Raw genomic sequence first — 15,891 nt, 5'->3', positions numbered from 1 at the left:
TGGTAGTGTGTGTGACATTTTATCACCCTGTGTTTTAGAATGAAATTATTCCTGGTTCACGCTTTTCTGATGTTTGCTGAAATGAGAGGAAGGTGGAAAATGAGCATGGATTCTGCAAAGGGGCTCACACAAAACATGGCCATGGATCCTTCTGTGCTGACCAGCCACTTTCAGCCTTTTCTGACTCCTTCCCTTCAAACTGCAGGTTCTGATTCAACAAGTCTGTTGTCTCCTCCCTCCCAAGGATGACGTCAGCCTCATCAAACAGGCTCTTCTAACTGTCCTTCTTGAGGCGCTGGCAGGAACCGTTCTCCTTTTGCATCACTTTCTTTATTTTGATTCCAAATAGATGGTCCTGTCTAGCTGAAATTAATATCACTGGGTGGGTATGAAGAGTATGAATTTCATTGGTAGGAAAGTGTGAACTGCTGTTTTTGCAAAAATTTCACCTGGGAGTGTTTTGTGGAATTCCGTTTGGGACCATTCTTAAAAACAAGTTCACTGGGTTTTGGGATATTCTTTTAAGTTACATTTTTTGTTGTGGTTGTCTGACTTGCCCACCAAGAAGCAATTTTGATGGAGTCTTCAGGCTGCTGCAAAGTTTAGGCTTCTTTTAAAGCTGGAGCCTAAACTTGAGTACATATGGAAGTTAATACAGCAGCATTTAGGAAGTACTCTGGGCCAAACACCTTTTCTCATGGATTTTTCTCAGGATGTGTTAGTCAACTTCAATTTCTGTTAATTTTCTTTCACCCTGCATTAAAGCAATTACTGTATTTCACTCTGTGGTAAAAAAACCTGTCATTTTGCTGCCTCTGCTTTGAAGTTATGCCTCCGATTAGGCCAAGTTGAAAATGTCATCCTGATAGCTATGTGCTCATTTCTGTCCCATGCTGCTGACTGCTGCCTTGCCTATGTTGGTTTGGTGCATTTGGTGGGTTTTCTTCTACTCTTCATATCAGATTTCAGAGATGCTTTGCATATGACTGATTAAGCTTAATGGATGTAATATATAACTTTTAAAAATAACCTTCTTGCATAAATGCACACCATATATTGAGTTGGTAATGTATTAGAAGAGGAAAAATAACTGAGACCTTATGGCAGTTACTGTTTCCTTATTGAATTCAAAATGTTGTGAAGGCAATTTCCTTGACAGGATCAACTCGGGAGTACTTACTAGAATGCTGATTATTTTTTTTTTCCCCTTAATCTACCTCTGACATACCCTTTACAAGCTTGAAATTAGAGACAATGACTACTTTATTTGCAAAGATAGCAAAACTTAGTTTAAAAAATCTGTTCTCTGTACAGAATTTGTGAGTGGGGAAGAGAATATCACAGGTTGTAACAAGTGAGCCACAAAGCCATTTTATTGGTTCCAAATACAGAGCCTGTGCTTCTAATCCACAAAGCCTTCCATTAGTTTTTTTTTAATCTTTAAAATGGGACAAACTTGTACTATGCAGTTTCAGTATCTGAAAAACAGGTAAGACATGGAAAACTCAATCCCTTCTGTAGCATCCCACATCATCTATTTTGCTAAAACAAAGGTGATGGAAAATTCATGAGCTGAATTGTTCGGTCGTGCTTCTAGAGATCTTGGCTTTTTAGAAAGAGTGCTTGAAGTTGGTACTCTCTATTAAGAATAAAATGAGACTGGGTAGATGTTTGCTTCTTTTTACAGAAGGGTTTTATGGGCAGAAGAGATTTTTTTGGTACATGAAGCTGAAGTCTTTTGAGTCTGTATTGAGAGCATGATGTGCTTTTGATCACACGTTAAAGGTAAGCAAACCTGGAGAAGAGCAACTTGTTTGTAGAAATCCTTTGTCAGTTGTTCCATCCATATTCTGGAGCTGTTGCTGGGGTACGGTTACATAAGTGGTTTAAGTCAATCTTATTTTGTAGGCCTGGTGGTTTTCTAATTTCCAGTAGACTTAGCTTTGCATCATTAGTCACTGACATAACTTTGCCAATCTGGCCCAGTCTGTTGTTACAATGTTATTTTACCTCTCCCAATTGCTGTGGCTTTGTATGCAGGGAAGCATTTTAAATAGAGTGGTGACTGTGTTTTATTTACTATACCTGCTGCAAAATGACTTCATGATCTTTAAGCCTAAAGCTTTTTACTTTAAGGCATCCAAACACATCTCACGATAAAATTTTTGAATGTACAAGGTACAGTTGTTATCTCACTCCTCTTTGTTCTCTCTGGTTTCTTGAGAGAAGATGAAACAAAATGCAGTGACAGGTAAGACTGTCTCACAAAACACATAGAAGAAATGTTGTTTCCCATTCCATAAATTACTGTTACTCTGCTCACCAGCTGCCTCTTATGGTGTTTTATTGATGAATAAAGATGGTGTCTGAGGCAATAGAATGTCTTGCATCTTACAATACTGCCAGTTATAAAGATGTCTCCTTGAATAAATTTCACAATTAGAAAGTATTGACAAAAATATTCAATCTTTTTTACATCAAAATAATCTCAAACATCTGCTGCCAAAGTCAGACAATATCAACTAATCTTTTAAAAGTATATTTTTATTATACTGACAGATGCATGGCTGCATGACATAGATGTCAATTTAAGTTACTAGTGCCATTAATACTTGACAAAGACATGCTCCCAGAAGAATTCATGTTCTTAAATTGTTGTCAGATGAGTATATGCCAACAAAAAGTAACCAGAGTTATTCAGCTATGTTTTTAACAAAGCTAAAAGTGTGTTATCTCCAGAGACATTGCAAAAATTGCTATTCACATCTTTCCTGTTCTCTAAATTCCTCAGAATTGACAGCAGAAAAAACAATTTTTTGCCTGCAAATGCCTGTTTAACCAACCTATGCATATATCCTTCTTCCCTTTTTGCATGTTCTGGCTAGCAGCGCAGGAAGAATTTCAGTTTCATTTGAGGTGAACTTCTTCAGCATTCAGTTGCTTTCCTCAAAATTTCAAATAACCTTACTGTTTAGAAAGAATGTTGATGTAAAGAGAACAGTGAGGAAAATATTAATACCACACCAGAGTTTCTGGTCTGCTTATTCAGTCAAAAAAGTGTCGGAAAGCGATACAACATAACTCATTAAAGAGGCTGAGATTTAAAACATTCATGTCCAGTTCTTACTTGTCAAATGTGCTGGTACATTCATTATTAAAATTTGTACATTTTACATGTAACATGTACATGTTAACATTTTAGTAACCTGAGCTTTCATTGTGGGTATTCCATAATGAGCAACTAAGCTTACTTTAAATTCTTTCCTTCCAGGTCTTTTTCTTTTTCTTTTTCTTTTTCTTTTTCTTTTTCTTTTTCTTTTTCTTTTTCTTTTTCTTTTTCTTTTTCTTTTTCTTTTCCCTTCTCTCCCCACACTAGTTTTTTGAAAAGAATTTTGTTTCTTAAAGCAAGAGTTGAATTCTTGGGGTACAGCAGACCAGTGTTCACTGGGTTTCTTTAGCAGGGCTATCCTCGTGCTGTTAAAAAGCATATATATCTAGTCTATTGAGGTTTTAAGTAATTTGAAATACTGAATTTTCTGGTTGAATCTGGGGCCATAAACATCTCATTAAGGGCTAAATCATTATCCTCAGTGATTAGATACTATTCTTTCATTGAAGTGATATTTTTAGAGTGGATTTTTTCTTAGAGATGAGCCTGAACGTTGTAGAAACACTTTTTCTGCTAATGGTTCTAATGTCCCTATTAAAAAGAAACCCAGAGCTAAAGGGCTGAAAGCCATCTTATCGCTTCTAGATGTATTTCTGTTCACTGTACTGAGACAGACTGTGAAGATGAGATCTGTCTCTCAAAATGCAGCATTCAAGTCTCCTTTTAAAATAGTGGTGATGCACAGCATCTTTAGTGCTGTGCTTTGTATCACTGTGAAGCCACTACTTAAAGGACACCACAGGAACTGGAACTGGTCCCCAGATACGGTGCTTTTGTTGTTGTTAAAGCCTATGTTACTGGTGTAGGCAAAAATATTTAAAATTAGATGAACTCTCATCTCTGCTGCCTCTTGAGGGCCGTCACCAGTGATGTTTTGGATGGGGCTCTATCAATGTGTGTTGTATTTCAGTCTGGCATGGCAGTCTGTAGTCTGCTGGCTGCCTGACCGCTCTGTGTATATATTAAAATAATATTTCAAGTTTGTATTGTGAGTAGATTTTCAGAGTTAATGCCCAGGAATCTATTGTGGACTGTAGTTTTTAAGGAGGCAATTTCAGAGAGGTTGGGTAGGTCAGTTTGAAAGGGTGATATGGGGAATGAAATGAGGTGCAAGAAGCCTTTACCTCACGTTTCTTTGGAGCCCCTGTTACTCTTGTTTGCTTTCTTTAATTGTTCTTTGCCTTGGTAATTTGGTAGCAATTGAGTCTTCCTGTTTCCTCCCACCCCAGGTTTCCTATGACTTGAGAATCTTGTGCACCTCTGGAGATGAGAAATAAGGACAAGGGGTTAGTCAAGATGGATTTACAATCTGCAGTCTTAAAATCATAGAATTATAGAGTGCTCTGGCTTGGAAGGGGCCTTAAAGATCATCCCATTCCAGCTGTCCTGCCATGCGGAGGGACACCTTCCACTAGATCAGGTTGCTCAGAGCCCCATCCAGCCCAGCCTGGAACACTGCCAGGGATGGGACATCCACAGCTTCTCCGGGCACATGGTGTAAGGTGTTCTACCTAAGGCTGGGCATGCCCTGCGTGAGAGGAGTTGCAGTGCTGTAACCTGTGGGGCAATTCGGACTGTGTCAAGTCTGGAGGTTCAGAAATTCCTGGGATCTTCTGCTGGTTGCTCATACAGCTACCCATAGTTGAACCTCTACACCAGGAGTGGCTTCCAAAGTGTTTTCCAAGACTTGTTGGTTTGGGAGCACTGATGGACAGCAGCTGCAGATAAACACGGAGGGACTGAGAAGAGAGGCCGTGCTTGCTCCAACGCAATATGATGTGATTGCAGCCATGGGGCTGTGCTGACCTCTGGGTGGGAGACTATTCATTAGGTGCTAAGTGACAAGTTACTTCTGTAGTGGTAAGACTTTCCCAAATATGGAAAGAGACGTGTGTTTTATTGAACCTTGCAGGGGAGTCTGAAAAATCTGAAAATAAAAGTTCTTGCTTTTTGACACATTGTCTTTCTAGAAAAGAAACTAAATATAAATCAGTCTTGTTCTTTCCTGGAATCGCAGGAAAATGGTTTGATTTTCCTTACATTATGCAAGCAAAATTTTTTTAAAAAGAGTGCCTGTGAATTATTACTGCATTTTCAATAGCTGTAATAGATGCGTTGCAGCCAAAAATCCATTTGAACTGTTTTTACTGTTTCTATAGAGAAGTGTGTGGTGCTGACTTATATTATATGTTATTAAGAAGTTTTTGGAAAGTATTGGAAAGATGAACATTGTCAGGAAAACTTAATGAGAGAAACATAATTCTCTGAGAAGCCATTGAATGAAAGTTTGCAATGGGGATGTTGGCTGGGTATCCGAAGAAACTTTTTTAGCAGTGGAAACTTTGGTAATAGGTTTTAGCTGTGTGTCTCAAGTCTCTCAAACATAGTAACTGAAATCCTAGAACGTGACTCATGTAAGGATTAGAATAGTTTAATTGTAGGTGTATTCTCAGTGCCAAAAAAATATGCTGGAATAGCAGACTCGTGGCAGTAGATGACACTTTGTTCCTTTTAGTTCCTTCTGATAAGAGCTCTACTGATTTCTATATCAGATAAGTACTTTTTACAGCAGGGAAAGTGATGTTACCTGTTACAGGAGGTCTTTGGAAGCAACTGTAAAAATATGTGAGGCTGGTTTTGATTTGTTTCTTTGTTTAATAGTGAATTTCAGTCAGGGCAAGAATAGGTAGATATAGCAAGACTGACATTCTTTGCAACATGTCTGCACACATTTATTATTAAAATCATGATATCTTTGTCAAAGGGAATATATGCATGGCAGTATTTGTTCCCTGCTGGCACTTTAGAGGTGATAGCCAGGAGATGTTTATCACATATAGATAATTGTGTTGTTGTTTTTTAAAGTTTTCCATTTTGTGCCTGTTGCTCCAACCTTTCTGTGTCTCCAAACAAGCACTTCTTTGAAAATGGCTCCAAATTACTTTGCTTCAGAAAAAAGGATTTTTTGCCCCATTTTCTTTCATCTAATGTTCCAGGGTACTACAACCAGACTTGGATGAGAAAAATGCATGAGGACATCTCTCTAGGTCTTGGTTTTGATGATTCCTCAGTGACTGTAGGACATCTAATTCTAGGATGAGTAACTGACTTAGTTAATTTGTTTGCTTTGATTTGATATGGTCAGCTATGCTGGATATAAAGCTGCATTTTTTTCCTTAAAGAACATTGCATTTTTAGTAATGTAGAGGTACTTGTTGAGTAATGTAGAGTTACTTTTAAAAATCACGGATCTTGCCAGTGGTACTTTGATGGAAAATCTGGCTTTCTGATGAAGGCAGTTTTACTGCAGTGCCAGGGAAAGCTGGCTGCAAATGTTTGAGCTGAAAATGGATATTAAGTCAAAGGTGTTTGTAGAATATCTGATGAAGGAGAAAACAAAGATAATTGTCAATTTTATCTGAAAGTCTGAGGAAAGCAAAGAAAAAGCCCCAACAGTAGGGAATTTGCTGTTTACAGACTTCTGTTGAGGAAGCAGAGGAAAAATCATGTAAACAATAACACAGAGAAAATACCAAATTCATTCTGTGTATCTTGCTATATACCCTTGTCCGGGAGCGGGGCATGGTTTGAGGTATCTGTTCTTCACTTGTCAGGAAACAGAAATACCTGTGGCTCTCTTTTATGCTCTTTGTTTTATCTATATTCTGATACAACAAGGATTTGTTTCCCGCACATCTAAAGGAGAGGTTTAGAAGCTCAGGCACTCCTTCTGTTTCTGCCTAGGCAGTGAAAGGAAAATATTTGGCATGGCTCCAATTGTGCCAGCTTAATTTGAAGGACCATCTTGTATCACCGTGCTCTGGAAATTGCTTTCCATAAGTGATTTATCACGTTTTGGCCTGGGTAGCGGGATGGTTACAGTGCTGAGTCAATTAAGCCTGCTGAGGGAAATCCCAGCTCAATTGCACAAACCCTTTTACATCAATGGGGCCAGGAATTCTCATCGTCATCCCCAACAGTCCCATGGCATAGAAAACAAGGAGAGATAATCAGAAGTTGCATCCAAGTCTATTCAAGTTTCTCTGCTATGAAAATTCTAAATTAATTTGGTAAGCACAATGGTATAGGGTTTATATAAATGCAAGATTGTAATTTCATGACCTATTCAATGCGTTAGCTTTAGTAATTGTATTATTGTTTTATTTATTAGCTTGCATTTTCAAAGATATTGCAAAGGTAAAGATTGTGATTGCAATTTACAATAAGTGATTGTTTTTGCGTTTAATGTTTTTGGGTAAGGGAAGAGTAGCAAAGTTACTGAAACAATAGAAAATCTCTTGTGACACATCTTCTGTTTTGGTTCCATGTATGTTTAGGAAGCTCAGTGCTCACAATTCCCTTTTTGTTTTTCTTGCAGCTAATTCCAGCCTTCTTGGAGGTGGAGGAGGTGAGTCTTTGCTTAATGCTTAATTCATTCTTAAATATACATGAAGTATGTGCTGGACCAATGCAGAGGTTAGTTGGTTATAAAAGAATATGTGGTAAGTTCAAAAGTTGGAAATATAAATTTATTAGATGGGACAGTTCACCAAAGTCGATAATCTTTCGTGTCATCAAGAGGAAAGGTTGGCGACTGCTGCTGAATTCAGTTTCAGCTCTGGGTCAGAGTAGGGGCTGACATGTAAATGACCTGACTAAAACATAAAGGAACTGAACTGCCTTAGGCTGTGTTGTGTTTTTAAGTATTTAGGCTTTTTAATTTACCCCAGGGGAATCTCAAATGTATAATTAATAAACAATCTTAAAAGAAATGTTGAAATACTAAAATACAGTAAAAAGTAATTTTAGTAAATGAGTGGGGCTTTATCTTTGTCCTTTTTAAAAAAAATATTTTTAAGTTTTAAACTTGATTGTTTACCTTATTCTGTTTGCCAGAATAGTCAAGTAGATTTCAATACAAGTCTTAGGTCAGAGGCGCTAATAACATGTCTGCTGGTAAGGCAGGGATGCTCAAGTATGTATCCTTGTATTGCTTCCAAGTACATGGATGCTGTTTTATTTTAGTATGTAGTGATGCTGTTTTACTTTTGGTATTACTGTAGTACCGTGGCCATAAAATCTACATGAGTGGTAACAATTCAGGAAAGACGAACCCATAAAGAGCTTGATCTCAGTTTGCAGTGACTTCCCCTGCCACCCAGAGGGAAGTAAAAGAGCTCAGTTCTGGAAATTTCACAGTGCAGGAGCAGTACAGGCAGCAACTAATCTTCCTTCCTGGCGGGAGTTAAAAGAACTCAATGATCAGAGCTTACATATGTAAGGATAAAGGAAAGGGCTCTGTAAAAAGACAGGAGATCTCTGTTGCTCGTGAGGCTGCAGGATAAGTTGACACAGCTTTTGTTTTAACCAAACAGGCAGCTCTTATTTTGGACTATGAAAAGGTGCTTGACAACTAAATAAAATCATCTAAATAAAACCATTCATGTTCCTCAGCTGTGTGTCTGGACATTAAAGTACAGGGCAGCCTTACCTGTTAATCCTGTTGGATTAATCTGTTTCTTTTGATTTGAGTTAGTTGTTTGCAGTATACCAAATTTTTCTTTGTTTAAAAGATAATCCTGTAGGAGGTAATCCTTCACTAGCTGTTCCTGTTCTGCAGAGCTGTTCCTGTACCTCCTCTCCAGCACTTGCTCCCAGCTGGTAACATCGAAAAAAAAATATAAATCAATGCCAATGTTCAAATTCCAATCAGGTTCCCAGAGCACTGCTGCTGCTGAAAGGATTTGGCTATTAACTTTCCGTGTTATTTATTCAGCTGTACTGTACTTCAGAAGTTGATGTCTGTTCAGTGTGGCCCTTGATAATGTGGCTCTCCCTCTGCAGCAGATGGGATGAGCCCATGCTGTGGGTCAAGTTGGGATTTTGCCTGTATTTTATGCGTTAAAAGTGGCAATTCAAAATATGTTCTCTCCCCTCATGGCAGGCTGAGGTGATGGCAGCCCCAGGGGCTGGTGCTGCTGCCCCTTCTCTTCCTCTTCTCCTCCCCTCCCTCCTTTCCTCCTTTGTTCCCTCCCTCCCTCCCTCCTCCTGCCCTGACATCCTTTGGGGCTTTTACTGCCATTTTAAAAATCAGTGTCTTCAGGGCTGTGGGGAAGCTGCTGTGGCCGGTTGAGTTTGGGCATGCAGTGGGATCCTTCAGGCAAGGGTTGCTGCAGCCCCCATGGCCAGAACCCCAATCCCACATCCTTTAATCTCTGGTTGAAGAATAGCAATGTACCCTCTTGCTTGTGGTACATGTAAAATACCAAATCTGACACTTTTATGGCTTTAGAGGGTGACTGCTCGTGGCTGAGGGGCTGTACTTGTGGAGGTACCATCAGCTGCCCATGAGTAGGGCAGCTGATGTCCTCAGAGCACGTTCACTTGGGGGTTCCAAGGTTTCTGAAGAAAAATCCTGAGAATTTCATTGCCAATGAAATGCTCTACATTTTGGGCAGGCACCACGGGGTGCATGTTTTGGAGAAGGGGAAGGTGTGTGGGGTCTGTGTACCTGCTCAGGGGTACACAAGATGGAGGCAGCCCTGGCCAGCCACCCGCCTGCCACAGGCAGATGGAGCCCGGGGCCCCTGGCTTTTGGAAAAGTAACTTGCTACTCACCACATGCATTTCTCTGTAGAAGGAATTTTTTCCTTCCCAGTGGAATGGTTGTGGATTTTAAATTCTGGGTGTATTTTTCATTTTATCCAGAAGGAAGTGACAGTGGCATTCGGTGTGAAATATTGATAGTGAATTATTAAAACTTTATTATATACGTAAACACCAAAGCCTTCTTTTGATTGCAAATGCTGAATATTTATGATAATGCATAATACCAGTGTAGTTGTCCAATAATGGGATTCAGATCTCCTTGGTAGTGCTCGTTAATTTAATCTCTTGTGTCACTGCTGCAGGTATGAATACATGTCTTAGTTTTACAGAAAATGAAAACTGGAAATTTCTGCTTGTCCAAGCTCATGCAACAGGTGTTGTGATTTTGAGCTTCTTTTGAGCTGTTCTGTGTTTGAAATCTTTCCAGAACGAAAACCAAATTAATTGGAAATAGTTATTTGCACATCCTGATCTAATGTTTGCAAATTACTTTCTCTGGGTGTTCAAACCATTTTCTGGAAGAGACCTGCTAAGAAACCCAATGGACAACATTGTGGGTGAACATCGTGCACTTACTTGCAATTTCAGGGACTGGTGGTTTTGGGTGGCTGCTTATCATCCCTGCGTCACCTCAGAGCCACATCAGGGCATCCCTGTGCTTTGATTTCCCAGAGCCAGAGTAATGGTTTGTTCTTGCATTCCCCATTTAAATGCCATCTGTTCATTTTCATGACTATTTGGAATGAAGAGATTAAAGCACAAAAGATACCAGAAACAATTTTTCACAGAACTGTTTAATCATAAAATCAAGAAACCCACAATGGATACTTTAGTTAAATATAGATGTTGAAGGTTTCTTTCTGCTTTTCAAATAACTCTGAAGTTTCCAGGATTTCATTATGAGTTTGGTGAGTGAGCCTTTTTTCTTTTTCATTCTTTACTGTTTTTAATAATTGATTTTTAATTAGGAGGCATATTTCACTTTCAGGTCTAGATTTATCATGCATTCAGCATCTGACTGCTAATAACTTGCATGGAGCATTATGACTTATTTGTGCATTATCTATTATTCGTCCCATTATGTTCAACAGTGCAAAGGTGAAAAGTTTTAAGAAAATTACCTGCATTTGGAGGGAGTGAAGAAAAACAGTTGGTATTTTAAGAAAAAGTAAGCTCTTTTAAAATGTGTCATGAAATTTTGACTTGAGAAATCGAAGTGCCCTATTTTGCATGGCAATCTTTTTTCTTTACACTCTTTTACATTTATGTCAAGGAGTGAAAACGTGATTTTATGTACTATGTTCAATCAAAGTGAGCAAGAGCTGAGGTTTGTCTTCCCTTATGGCTTTGGGTAGTGTGAGGGGTTTTTTTGGGTATTGCGCCCCGCTGTTCCCACCTAGTATTCAGTTGTTTTCCTCATGGTTCATTTTTCCTGTACTTGATTTGCTGACTGTAATCATGTTCTTGTTGCATGCTGATTTCTGCATTGGCTTGATTTCTTTGACCTTAACTTGATGGTATTTTTAATTTTGGATTTTTTCCCCCATAAGATTTTGTTGCCTATGCTAGAATTTGGGAAGGAGACATCATCTTTTAGTGTGTCCTATTACAAGCATAGTTTCTTTCAGCTCTGTACGTAAAACTGGTAATTTTGTCTTTACAAACTCAGAGAGAGGGCAAGTTACTCTTGGAAGCATTGTTTGGACCTGGTTTAAGTTGGTTGACGCAGAAGATCTGTCTGCTTTTCTGTTTCTCTCCATCTCTCTCTTTTTTTTGGCCAGTGTGACTGTTTTTTTTTCTAGGGCTTTTGCAAGCATGGAAAAAAATTAATTCCCATATAGCTATAAATATTTTAGCATATCTTAAATGTAGACCAGACCTACCTGTCCATCCTGCCAAGATACGGTTTGTAGGCACAGTTTTAAGTAATTCTTATGGCATGGGGAACTTGTGTCCATGGTCACAGCAGGGAGCTGGGTTTCTCTGGACTTCATTGCAGAGACTCCATTTTGAATGTGGGATTTTCTGCTTTTATATCTATGTTACGTTATAATAGTGACAAAAAAAAGTGTTGTCTCCCGAAAGAAATTACCCCAGACTGACTTTTATCCTGGAGTTGTGTCACTTCAAATGTCTCAACTGCTGTTTGCAAGCCACCCTGTTTATTTGTCAATTAATTGTGAGCTAATGAGCTAAAAAATCCAGTGATTATCCAGTCAGTAGTGTCAGGAAGGAACAGCTGACACAAATACCTTGACATCCCTCCCCTTAGCCAGGTTTTTATTCTTATTTATAAGTTTTTATTCTCACGGCTATGTCTTAGGTACATTTCTCACCATGTCCAGCCATCTTCTGATAGTTAAATCTCTAGCAAAAAAAAAAAAAAAAAGAAAAGAGGTTTTGCACTGTCGTAATAGCAACTTGACATCAATTTACCAAATGAATATTAATGACGCCGAGAAGTGAAAGTTGTACAAGAGAAAATTGGAGGCAGGAATGAGACAAGTTGCAGAGCACCCTGTAGCAATATAACAGCAGCAGACTTTAAATACCAGACTTGCCCTGCACTCACCCATTCAAAATGTGTAACAGGAAGAAGACAAGCCTGTTTTATCCTAAATGAGGACTAGATGCTCTCTGTTTTGGATTTCACAGGGCTTGGGTTTGATATTTACGTAATTCAAATGCAAGTAAAGCAGGGGTTTAAATCCAAAGTTCAAATTTGTGCATGACGTGCACATAACATGAAATGCATCCCATGAGAGGGAGAAGAAAGAGTTTGGGAAAGGAGCACTGACAGGATTCTTTCATCAGGAAAATAAGCGTTATTATTTTGTATTTTTTTATGTCAGTCTGTTGGCATGTTCTTCTGTCATGTCAAATGCATTTGTCAGATTGGGGTGTGCTCACAACAAATGGCTCCATGGAACAAATGTGCTTCATCTGGGATTTCAGCTATCTTCAAAAGCTTTCAGTTGCTTTGTACACTGCATAGTCATAGCCTAGGTATTTAGATAATGGCTATGAAGGTACAAAGATTTTCCTAGTGAATAATGGCCATGGGAAGAACTGATAATTTAAGGCGAATGGCCATTTCCCTTTGTTGCTAATTAATCCCTTTCTGCTAGAAGATTGCTGCTGCCATTCTGTAGGGTTGTTAAAGTGGTTTATCTCCTTTTACTGTTTGCATGCTGTTCTTTTTCATCTCTGTAAATAGAGTGGGTTTGAGAGGGCTGTATCCACTAGTTCCCCCAGTGCGTCAGCCAATTAAAATGTTAATATTTATGTATTTTTTTCTGCACAGCTGTAATAGTTCCATTGGTAGGCCAGTAGCTCAGGATAGACTGTAACCCTTTAAAGGTGTTTGGTACAGCCCAAAATCTTGTTTTTCATGAGTTTTTTGTTGTATCAGATCGAAGCAAATAGATTTTTTAGTAATTTAACATCTTTAGTAGAATTTATTCGAACCTCCTATGCAAGCATAGTCTTTCTTTACAGGTCAGTTATTCTTGAAATCAGTCTTTCTTTCTTTCTCTCATCTGTGTATATATGTTTGGTTTTGCCTTCTGTGATTGCAGTGGAGTTTTAGTTCAGCTTTAAACAAAAATTAGTGGGTTTTCTCATTTCGTAGTGCATCTAGAGATATAATGATGAAAGCTCTGTAAATAAATAAGCACAGTGTATTTCAAAGGACCCTTAACATAAGCTGCTGTGGCTGTATTTAAAATATGTGCTCTACTCTAGTTTCTTTTTTGTTTTTGTTAAAATATGATATATATTTTGCTCTTTGGCTAAATAGGGTGCCAGCTTCCTTTCTACAGTCTTTTTATACAATCTTATGGGTAATAATCATAAACAGGAAGTCTCTGGATTGATTTTAAGTATTTCTCAGTTGTTGCCTAATTGTATCCTGCTAATTACTCTTTCCAAGCAGTTAGTTAAAAATAAATAAATTATGTTTTGCTATTTACAGGAACTGATACAGCTATGGGATCAGTTTGGGTTTTTCTGATTTTTATTTTTTAAATATATGTTCAGCCTGTGATTCTTTAAAGGGGTGCTCCTGTTCCAGCTGGTGGTACAGAAACATGAACGAAAACATGTTTCGTTCATGAAAATAATATAAGATTTAGTCCATCCATTCATACTCACTGCTGTCCTCAACCTTTTAATGTTGCTGCTGCGTTGCCTTAATTGGGCATTAGGAAGTGATGTTTTATTTTTCACTCATCAGTTACTGAGTGCTGAGTCCACAACACTCTGAACTCCCACTTAATTGCAAGATCTCGTTCTGTCTCAGGTAGACCATTGCACTGACTGTCCTAATTTTGTTTAATTTCATTATGGGGTAATTACAGTGTTGTGTACTCACAAGTAAAGCATCAACATACACACTTTCTGCTCTCTATCTATATATGACTTTCATATATATATATGCATGTCACTATATATGTTTTTGACTTGATCTTGCAGTCTCTTCAGAAATTCAGATTTAGCGTGTGTGTACATAAATAAGTGCATAAAAATAGGGCATTACTTTTTTTAGACTGGGACCTTTAGTTCATGGCAACTGAAAATTTGAGGCACTCTTGATAAAAATCCAAGGTGAAAAGGCAGGTGGTTATGTAAGGAATGGATTTCTTTCCTTTTTCCTTTTTGTTTCATGTTGTGGGACAGAGCTGCAAATCTGGGAGAGAGATCACAAACCTTCCCTAAATGGCAGATATCACATGATGTATGAGGGAATTCAGTCTGTTTGTTATGTCAATGCAACGTGCTCTAAACATGTTAAACACTTTCCCCCAGTACAGACAAATACATGTATGTCTTACATGTGTCTTGTATGCAGAAAGCACAATTTTTTCATTTAACAAGGTGCTGCTCAGTCATCTTAGGAACCCTCTGTTGAGGCTCTCCTCCCATAGTTGAAGATGAGGGGCACAGTTGCCAAGGGAAAACGGGCTGGGAGTGCAGGAAGTGACGCACATTGCTGCACGTTGCAGTGAGAATAGAGTTGAGCATTTGAGTGTATATATGTGCCAGTCTACAGAAGATGGTTTTTAAAATTAAGCATTTGGTTGGTTTCCTTAAAGAAAAATCTGTAAATTGGGACATCTGTCAAAGCTGTTCAGTTTCATGCTGAACAATCTCAACCGTGTCCCTTTTGCTGAGGTAAGAATGAAGCGAACACGGCAGGAAAGACATGTTTTGTTAGGCTCAAACAGGGGGTGGTAATGTTTTAAAATCTCTTATTCAGAGGTAAGATCTACAGCCATTTTCCTGGTCCTGAGGAGAACCAGGAAAGGAGGTTCTGTAGGAGGACAAGGCTACAATAGGAGGAAAATGTGAAATGCAATTTAAAACATTTAAAATTGTTTTAACTGTTTTTACAGGGGCTATTAAAAGAAGTAGAACTGAAATAAAGGTGTGATGGAGGTACTTGACTTGTAGACATAGAGGCACTTTTGAATATCAACCTGTTTACTGAAGCTTTCATGCTGGTATGCCTAAATACAAAACAAAGTCCTTAATCAGTAGAATGTTCCTTAAAAGTATCTCTAAGCCCCAAGCTCATTAATTTCTACATCAAATGTGTATACAGGTGCGAGCATGAAGGCATAGAAAAATGGCACCAGCTGTTTGCTGAGTGTTGTTGTTAATCTTTTAAAACGTGTCCATGTCCAATAAAATGAGAATATGGACATTACATACCACTCACACCTCCCAGAAGGAGGGAGGAGATCACTGTACTGCTGTCTGCTGATGTACTGACCCCAAAGGTCAGAGATTGGAGATTGTCATTGTCCTTAATTCCCCACCTCCTGTTATGAAAAGAATTTACTATAGTTTCTTCTTTCTGTTTCTAATGAAAGCAATTACTTCTTAGTCACTATCTTTCCAAAGACAATTTTGAATAAAACCCAGGATTAAACTCCAGAGCCAAGGAAAACCCAAGTATCGAAATTACAGATATTACAGAAAGAGTTCACAACTCTCCTCTTGCTGCATAGAATGAAGGAATATGAAATCAGGTCTGCATTCACCTCTCACCTTCTATTTCGAATTTTCTGCTCTTTCCACAGAGCTTTGGTACTCATTTATGAAATCACTCT

The 15,891-nt window shown here is 38.4% G+C and overlaps 1 protein-coding gene across 8 annotated transcripts in view; it reads left to right on the top strand.

The window, feature by feature from the left end:
• Positions 1-15,891, top strand: part of MACROD2 (MACRO domain containing 2) — an 888,200-nt gene that overhangs the window by 180,144 nt on the left and 692,165 nt on the right. For 7 of the 8 annotated variants that reach the window (XM_017745239.1, XM_017745241.1, XM_017745240.1 and 4 more), the window contains one exon: positions 7,548-7,577. The exons of the other annotated variant lie outside the window; for it this stretch is intronic. In XM_017745239.1, the coding sequence (XP_017600728.1) occupies positions 7,548-7,577 (30 nt within the window). The remainder of the gene's footprint in view (positions 1-7,547; positions 7,578-15,891) is intronic. 8 annotated transcript variants of the gene reach the window in all.

Source organism: Corvus brachyrhynchos, unplaced genomic scaffold, assembly GCF_000691975.1.
Source record: "Corvus brachyrhynchos isolate BGI_N302 unplaced genomic scaffold, ASM69197v1 scaffold69, whole genome shotgun sequence".
In the NCBI taxonomy this organism is placed as follows: Eukaryota; Metazoa; Chordata; class Aves; order Passeriformes; family Corvidae; genus Corvus; species Corvus brachyrhynchos.
This window is presented reverse-complemented; position numbering and strand designations above follow the sequence as displayed.